This window comes from Mastomys coucha, unplaced genomic scaffold (assembly GCF_008632895.1).
Source record: "Mastomys coucha isolate ucsf_1 unplaced genomic scaffold, UCSF_Mcou_1 pScaffold12, whole genome shotgun sequence".
In the NCBI taxonomy this organism is placed as follows: Eukaryota; Metazoa; Chordata; class Mammalia; order Rodentia; family Muridae; genus Mastomys; species Mastomys coucha.
The window spans coordinates 10,678,389-10,687,258 of NW_022196894.1; the positions used below are offsets into that span (position 1 = coordinate 10,678,389).

Sequence of the window (8,870 nt, forward strand, 5' to 3'; positions counted from 1 at the left end):
AAATCCGCCTGCCTCTGCCTCCCAAGTGCTGGGATTAAAGGCGTGCGCCACCACCACCTGGCTAGAATCATATCTTTTAAATATCTTAAACATTAAAGAATACTTATTTGAGGGCGGGCCTGGCAAGAAGGCCTAGAGGGTAAAGGAGTTTGCTATCCCGGACCCGCGGGATCTAGTTATTCCGTGGGTTTCGAGGAGAACTAGACCTGGAATAGAATGAGCAGAAAAAAGGAGAGGAAGGCCTTGCAAATCTTTTGTCAAAGCCTCGTTTATTAATGACCAGCGGCCAGTATATATACATTACAGAAAAAGGAAATGAGGAGGGGGTGAGGGGAATTCGGCTGGAACAAAGGAGAGGGGAACATCTGGCCGGATGTTCGATAAGGGGGCCAGAGACATATTGTAGCCTTATCTCGGGGAGTTGTCTCTGTGAAGATCAGCTCCAGGCACCTCTCAGCAGATGACAAGAGTCACGTAGGTGGATGGGGGTTACAGCAAGAGACACAAGACTGAGGACATGTAGGCAAGTGACCGCCACTTCAAGGTCAGTAGGGTCTGGTAGCCAGGTATGAAGCTGGCAAAAGAGCAGTAGAGCCCTTCCTGTTGAGGTATTTTGGTATTTCTATGCTAATTCTCTGGTTCTGCTGGAGGCAAGCACTGGGAGGTTCCGACCTAACACTTGTAGCTAATATCCTTGAGTGAGGGAAGCCTTTGGATTACTCTCTAGTATGTAAAACATTTCTAACTATTGTAGACTGTCCTAAGGAATATGATTGACCTCTATTGCTAGCTCTGAGGAAAACCTGTCTAGCAAGGCAGAATCCTTGAGAGAAATTCCAAGCTAAGGACACCTTGGTATTAAACTAGGATCCGCCAGAGCTGAGGTTGGCAGCAGGTCAAGCCAGAGAGTGCTTTTGGTTTCCAACAGTTTGCTGCCGAGCCTGAGGACCTAAGTTCTATCTCTGTGGTCTACATGGTGGTAGGAGAGAACTGATTCTCACAGTTGTTCCTGAACTCCACATACTTTCTGTAGCCTGCTTGCACATGTGCGTGAATGACTATCAGGATGGTACTATCCTGTGAGTGCATAGACAGACAGACAGACAAACACACACACACACACACACACAAATGCTAAATGAATGTGATGTTTAAAAAAGGAACAGTATTTATTTAGTGAAATAAGGGGGCTTGGGAATGTGGAGATCAAAGGACAACTTGTGGGAGGTCTCTCCTTCCACTATGAGGATTCCAGGGTTGAACTCAAGCAGTCAGACTCAGCAGTAAGCTCCTTCACCCACTGAACCTTCTTGCTGGCCCTCCTAGTTTTTCGTTTATTCTCTTCTCCTTTACCCTTCCTTTTCTCTCCTCTCCTCTCCTCTCCTTCCCTTCCCTTCCCTTCCCTTCCCTTCCCTTCCCTTCTTCCCTTCCCTTTCCTTCCCTTCCCTTCCCTTTCCTTCCCTTCCCTTCCCTTTCCTTCCCTTCCCTTCCCTTCTTCCCTTCCCTTCCCTTCTTCCCTTCCCTTCCCTTCCCTTTCCTTCTCTTCCCTTCCCTTCCCTTCCCTTCCCTTCCCTTCCCTTCCCTTCCCTTCCCTTTCCTCTCTTCCTCTTTCTTTTTCTTCCTCTCCTTCCTTACTTCCTCTCTCCTCACCTTCCTTCCATCTTTCCTTTCTTGAATCCTGGTCTCTATAATTTGACCAGATGCATTCAGTTCACTGTAGCTCAGACAGGCCTTGAACTTCTGATCCTCTTGAGGAGCTGAGATTACAAGTTTATCCCACTAGAACTGGCTTCAAAAAGCTATGCTTAAATTAGGGCTTACAGTTTGGTTGATCTAGGAATCCAAAGAGCTATCTTAATTTTGTTATATTTTGTTTTATTTTATTTTATTTTGAAAATGAACATCTTGTGATGTTGCCCAGATTGGCATATGACTTTTGGGCTCAAGCAGCTTTCTGGCCTCAGCCTCCGAAGTAGCTGAGACTGTAGATTGGTGCACCAATGTTTCTGGCTTGAATGTGTCTGGGCCAATAAATTCTAGAAGGTCTCCAGCATCTCTGCTTCTCAGGGACAGGAAATAAACCCTACCACTGCATTCAGGCAGGTGTTTATGATGATTTCTGATTTCTTTAGACTTATTAACAACTACAATTTATTTAATAGGTTTCCAAACCTATTTACAAAATAGGAATTGTACTCTATGGGTCAGCCATGGAGTCACTGTTTCCAGGTATGAGTCCTGGTGAAAAGACCCTTATGTCACAAAGGTGTTTCCAAGAAAGATGATGTTTCCCAGGATTGTTCCTATTGAAGTAAGTCCCCTGCAGTGTTCTTTATTCAGTCCAAAGATTTATGTTGCTGTTGAACTGATGCTTGTCATGTGTTCAGTGAATACTGCCTTCAGGCAAAGCCAGGCTCATTTCTCAGCTCTGACCCAGCAGTAGTTTGATTCAGCTAATAACAATCAGGTAGATAAAATTTCATAATTCCAGTGCCCCGACCCGCGGGGCGTTCAGCAGGGACCTAGGGCAGGGGAGAGAGACTGAGGCGGGACAAGAGACACGAAGAATGAGAGCAAGACAGGTGTCTGATCAAGCTCTGAAAACTTTACTTCAGGGATGTCAATATAAGCATAAACAAGAGGAAGCTTCAAGGAGGTGGGGAGGAGCCCAGGGGGCTTTCCGGAGGCCAGGTGGCAATCTTCAGTCTCTGGAACCAGCGGCCACAGTGTCCTCCACACCCACAAATATTCTTAACTGTTAGACTACACATGTTCTCTCAGGGCTGTATGTGTAAGCTAGTAATTTTCCACAAGGCCATGGCTCTCAGCATTCCAGAATATATACCTAATATTTTACATGTACTTAGTCCCCTGTCCAGAGCAATGCTGAGAGATAGAAGTATAGCTTGGTGGTAGGAGTGCTTGTTTAATGTGAGGGAGAATGGGGATCTCTCAGGGTAACTCTAACACCTAAAAACACAAAAGCCACATTGAGCTATCACCCACACTGTTTCTAGAATCTTCTGAAGGATGGTACTGAGCCCCAGAAGCAGCATTGTCTGTCTGGTGATTGAAGGCAGAGGGGGAGATTTGAAGCCACAGAATCCCCTGGATCCCTCTAGTTAGAGATATCTCTTTCAAGGAGGGTGTTTAGAGCTCCCCCTGGGGTAGAAATTGTGCCTCCACAGAGACTTTGGAATGAGATTTCCTTGTTCTTTATTTTAGAAGGGAGAGCAAGGTTAGAGATACACACATCTGACATGCAATAGCCTAGCCTGAGTTCCAGTTGTTCAGAATCCACATGAAGACCAACCTGCATATCTGCTACATATCTGCAGGCAGGCCTTGGTCCAACCTGTGTGTTCTTTGGTTGGTGGTTCAGTCTCTGAGAACTCCCATGGGTCCAGGTTAGTTGACTCTGTTGGTCTTCCTGTGGAGTTTCTATTCCCTTAGAGGCTGCAGTCCTTCCTCCTGTTCTTCCATAAGAGTCCCCAAGCTCCACCCACCATTTGGCTGTGGGTGTCTGCATCTGTCTGAGTCAGCTGCTGGGTGGAGCCTCGCAGAGGACAGCCATGCTAGCCCCCTGTCTGCAAGCATAGCAGTATCATGAGTAGTGTCAGGAATTGGTGTTTGCTAATGGGATGGGTCTCAAGTTGGGCAGGTTATTGTTTGATTATTCCCTCAGTCTCTGCTCCCTCTTATATGCCTGCATTTCTTGTAGACAGGATGAATTTTGGGCCAAAGATTTGTGGGTGGGTTGGTGTTCCTGTCACTCCACTGGGGTTCCTCTCTGGCTACAGGAACTCACTTTTGAGAAAGGGTCTTACTAAGTTGCTGAGGCAGAACTTGCAGTTCTCCTGCCTCGGTCCCCCCAGTAGCTGAGACCACAGACCTGTGTGTCTTTCCCTCCATTCTTTTCCCTTATTCTTCCTTCCCTGCTTTCCTCCTTTCCCTTCGCCCTTTTTTCTACAGTGGGGACTAGAACTCAGGGCCTCATGCCTGGTAGTTGCTAGGCAGCTGTACCACATCCTAGCCTCTGCACCTGTATAAAAAAATATACCTATATATTTTTTTAAATTACTTCCATGACTTTTTTTTAAAAAAGACTTCCATGACTTTGAGATTAAACTGAGCTGTAGAGCAAGACCAATTGCAAAAGAAAGTAAATAAAAATAAAACGATTTTAAAAATTAAGAGGTTGGCAAGATGGCTCAGTGGTAAAGGTACTTGCCACCAGGCCTGAGGTCCTGAGTTCAGTCTCCCAAGTATTTTCTGACTTACACATGGGTATGCACACACACACACACACACACACACACACACACACACACGTACATACTAAATAAATGTAAGAAGAAGTTTGTAATGTCAGCCTATCTTGTTCTATACCAAGAAATAGCTTAGATATATTGTTTGCATATTTTCCTATAAAGAATTGTTTAGACAAGCCAGGCATAGTGGCATATGCCTTTAGTCTCAGCAGTTAGGAGACAGAGCCAGGTAGATTGCTGTGAATTCTAAGCCAGCCTGGTCTACATAGTAACCAGAGCTTAAGGCCAGCCAATGACACATAGTGATATCCTGTCTCCAAAAAAAATTTTTTTTGTTTGGAATATACTTTAAAGAATTCACTGATAATAAATGTATCATGTATATTATATGCTCACTTAGAAATTATAATGTATAAATATGTGTGATTATTTTTAAAGTGCTGATTTCTTCCAGAATCTCTGGCTGACTTTTCATTCTACACTTATGATTCTAACCAATAAGCATTGGCTTTCAAGCTGTGCCTTCAAGTCTCTTGCTCTCAAGGCTTCGAGCAGTGTTCATTTAATCCGCTCTGAGTGCAATCCAGTCCTAGCTGCCTGGCGTTTCTTATTCTCTTATAGAGTAAACTATGCGTTTGCTTTCTGTACCTATGCAGCACTCTAACAAAGCTTTCCTTCATTCCAGAGTGGTCTGATGTACTGGCCTTTTGTGCAGGTGAGTGCCAAGCTTTATAGAATCTGGGGTTGGGCCTTGGTGCAACAGTAAAGCATTTACCTTAGTAAGTGCTGGGTTCTGAGTTCAGTCCCTAGCGTGGAATAAAAACAAAACCCAAAACAGTTCTGTTGCCTGTATCTTCCTAACAGACTCTGTCTGTATTGCAGCTGACCAACTTCAGCCTTGTCCCTGTGCACTGGAGGACAGCATATACGGGACTCTGTGGTTTCCTCTGGGCCACCTTCCTATGCTTTTCACAGCAGAGCGGTGATGGTACAGTGGAGTCCATATTCATCTTCCTTCACAGGAAGGAGGCGAGTGATAAGTCCCTAGAGAAGTGAGGAGTCTGGACTCCCTTCCTAGGACTCAGTTCTGTTTCTCCATTGGTCTCAATCACCTGCAGCAGGCCTGCTTCAGTGACCAATTATGGGCTCCATCATGAAGACTTAGACCCACTTGATTTGAAATTATCAATAATTATTTTAACTTTTATCCAAACTTTTTCCAGTCATTCTAGTCTAAAACTCTTATTCTCTGGCATTTTCACATCTTTAATGCTTTGGTTAAAAATGATAACAATGACATATGACATTTTAGAATTATTAATATTTCTATTCTAATAGTATATGGCTGGTTGAATTTTTTTTTAAAAAAAAAGACCAACTCCAGTTTTGATTGTATTTCTAGCCTAAACTCTCAGGCTATTTCCTACACACTGTGGAATCTGATTGCCTTTTGTTTTTATAGTAAATTTCTATGCATATAAAATTCAGTCAAGAAGGTTGAATAATCATTCCCCCCCCAGATAATTTATAATACTGTATTATTATGTCAACACTAAAATTCTGTAAGTAGATGTTTTTAATCTTCAAAAGAGGAATAGAGTTGGATATATTCTGTATAGAATATTTTATTGATACTGTCTACTTTATTTAAAGAAGGATCTCAGGCTGACCTGGAACTCACTAGATAGCCCAGCGAGGCCTCAGCTCTCCAAGTGCTGAGATTATAGGCATAAACCATCATGTCTTACTCTTCTGCTTTTATAATTCAGTGCTTAAAATTCTTTATCTTTGCACTTTAAAATGGACACAAAAATCCTCAGCCACTCTTTCACATTTTTTCAGTTTGTCTAAATTCAGCCAGCCACCTTCAGGTTTCAGAGTTATGCAAATAACCAGGCCTGGAGGTATGTGCCTGTCTACTAATAATAACCACACATGGAGGTGTGTGACTGTCTATTCAGAAAGCTAATGGAGGAGGATCATTTCAGCCCACGAGTTCAAGACTGGACTGGAAAAAACAGCAAGACTCTGTCTCAAAACCACAAAATAAAAAAATGTAAAACTATGGATGTCTTAAGAAACTTCAACAATCTCGCCTGAAAATTGCCCCCATGGTTGTGTTGTGTTGCTTCTACTGGCATACATGATAAATTTCGAGATGTGAAACATGAATTCTGAGTTTATTTTGTGAATGTATAAGGTCAATTTTATAATTCATACTTAAATTTCTAAGCAATTAATTTATATGGTTTGTAATATGTTTGTATAAATTATAAGCATGTACCTTCTAAAAGGTCTAAGTTATGGAATGTAATAGAAATTGTTGGGATGGTATGTAGGTATATCCCTGTATTTTCACTTGTTAATTGCTGTGCCCTAAGCTGCTTGCTGGCAGGATTTGGGTGTTGTCATTTTTATGGCCCATTGCCAATTTCCTATGTGTAAGTGTTTGTCCTTCCTACCTGCCCAAAAAGATGATTCTCAAGCAGCCCTCAGTGCCAAAGGGCAACCCAAAAAGACTGTTGCTGATTGCTTCAGACTGGAATATGACTATTTGTATAATAAGAAGCCGGCAGCTGGAGCTGGGGCAGAAGTATGGGGCGTAACTTCTGTGTAGGCAGACACATGGGCGGAGATGCAGGAGACATGGACAAGACTCAGGGGGACTTAGAAGGAGGCAGAAGGGAGATGGATGGAGCAGGAAGCATGAAGTGAGAACCACGTGGAGAGATGGTGTGGTAGTCTGAATATGCTTGGGAAATGGCCCTGTTATGAGGTGTGGCTTGTTAAAGGAAGTGTGTCACTTTGGGGGTGGGCTTTGAGGTCCTATGCTCAAGCTCTGCCCTGTGAGGAGAGACCATCATCCTGGTTGCCTATGGAAGAGAATCCCCTTCTGTCTGCCTTCAGATCAAGATGTAGAACTCTCAGCTCCTTCTCCAGCACCATGTCTGCCTGGATGCTGCCAGTTTCCTGCCTTAATGAGGCAGTTAAATCTATGAACTTGATGGACTGTAAGCCAGCCACAATTAAATGTTTATAAAAGTTGACTTGGTCATTGATGTGTTGGAGCGGCGGGTCGCGTCAGAACATATCACACTAGGCCCAAACAGTTCCACGTGTAAGAGGTTTAATTGAGAGGGAATGGGGGTAGTGGCGCAGAAAGAGGGGAGAGAGAGATGGAGGAAATGTTCCCTTGTGTGTGTGTATATATATATATATGGGTTGTGACATAGCACCCACAGGTAACGGTGGGAGGTGAGCCCAATGGATTCTGGGAATATGGTGGCTGTTGCCCTGGCAACAGGTCTGTGGACCCGCCCATGTATCACCACAGGCTCTGGATGATGTGATGCTAACAGTCATGGTTTCTCTTAGCAATAAAACCCAAACTGAGACAGTGTGAGGATCTGAAAATGGCTGAAGGAAGACCCCAGAGTCAAATAGTATGCCAAGACAAAGAGTGTTTATTCTGCAGAAACAACCAGCATGCAGGGGTCAACCATTCATCAAAATGGTAATGATGGAGGAACTCACAGGCTCCTTCTGTATGGTTGGGGAAATTGTCTAGTAGGATTAGATAATCTCTAATGTGGTTGTCAGGGGCCAAAGCGGTGACATTAGTACAATTTTTATTTGCTACTACGGTGTTTAGAGAGTTAGGTAATTTAAAATTTCATTGGTGGGTGCTAGGTCACATGGGTCAGATTGGTTTGTGTCAGGTGGACAGAGGTCTCTCATTCCTATGTCCTGAACATTTAATCACAGGACAAGATAAGGCTGCCCAGCACAAATGGCCTATCCTGAGATAAGATATTTTCTCATTCTTGTGGTTATCTCTAGGCTGTTCTTTGGGAGGGAGTTTTATGAATTTATTCCTGGAATTTATGGTTTGTTTCTGGAGCTGGTGACTTGTGGCCTAGTTCCTGGGACTGGTGACTTTCCTTTTGAAACCAGGTCTGGTCCTAAAATGGAGACAAATGAGGTTTATGTCATCTTTTCAATAGGATGGCAGAGAAGTCAGGATAAGTTAGCTAGCTAGCTGAAAGACTGCTCCAGCAAAGGGCCAACAGTTTAAACTATATACAATTTTCTGTGTCTTAACTATATCTCAAGTGGGATCTGTGAAAGTCCCACAATAAGAATATCAATGCATTTTGCATTGGGGCAGTAGAAAGAACTTTTCTTGATTGCATGCTTTTAAAAGTTGAATGGGTATGGAAGCCTGCCTGTAATCTCAGTGCTTGGTAGGTAGAAATGGGGCAAAGTGGCTTTAGCTTCACTAGCTCAGTGGAATCAGTGAGCTCAGAGTTCAGTGACAGATATTTCATCAGTGGATTGGTTTGAATGAGAATGGTCCCATAGGATCATATGTTTAAGTGCTTAATCATCTGGGAGTGGCAGTATTCAAAAAGATTAGGAAATAAGATCTTGTTGGAGTAGGTGTGGCCTTATTGGAAGACATGTGTCATTGGGAGTGGGCTTTGAGGTTTCTAAATCTCAAGCCAGGCCCAATCTATCTCTCTGCCTCTCTCTTTCTCTCTTTCTCTGTCTCTCTCTCTCTCTCTTTCTCTCTTTCTCTCCCTCCCTCCCTCCCTCCTC

At 43.4% G+C, this 8,870-nt stretch overlaps 1 protein-coding gene across 8 annotated transcripts in view; it reads left to right on the forward strand.

Moving 5' to 3' along the window:
- The window catches only part of Mpv17l (MPV17 mitochondrial inner membrane protein like), an 11,422-nt gene extending 4,104 nt beyond the window's left edge, over positions 1 to 7,318 (forward strand). For all 8 annotated transcript variants that reach the window (XM_031363120.1, XM_031363127.1, XM_031363126.1 and 5 more), the window contains 2 exons: positions 4,957 to 4,986; positions 5,154 to 7,318. In XM_031363120.1, coding sequence (XP_031218980.1) covers positions 4,957 to 4,986; positions 5,154 to 5,327 — 204 coding nt within the window. In that variant the 3' untranslated portion in view covers positions 5,328 to 7,318. The remainder of the gene's footprint in view (positions 1 to 4,956; positions 4,987 to 5,153) is intronic.
- Positions 7,319 to 8,870: the final 1,552 nt, after the last annotated feature.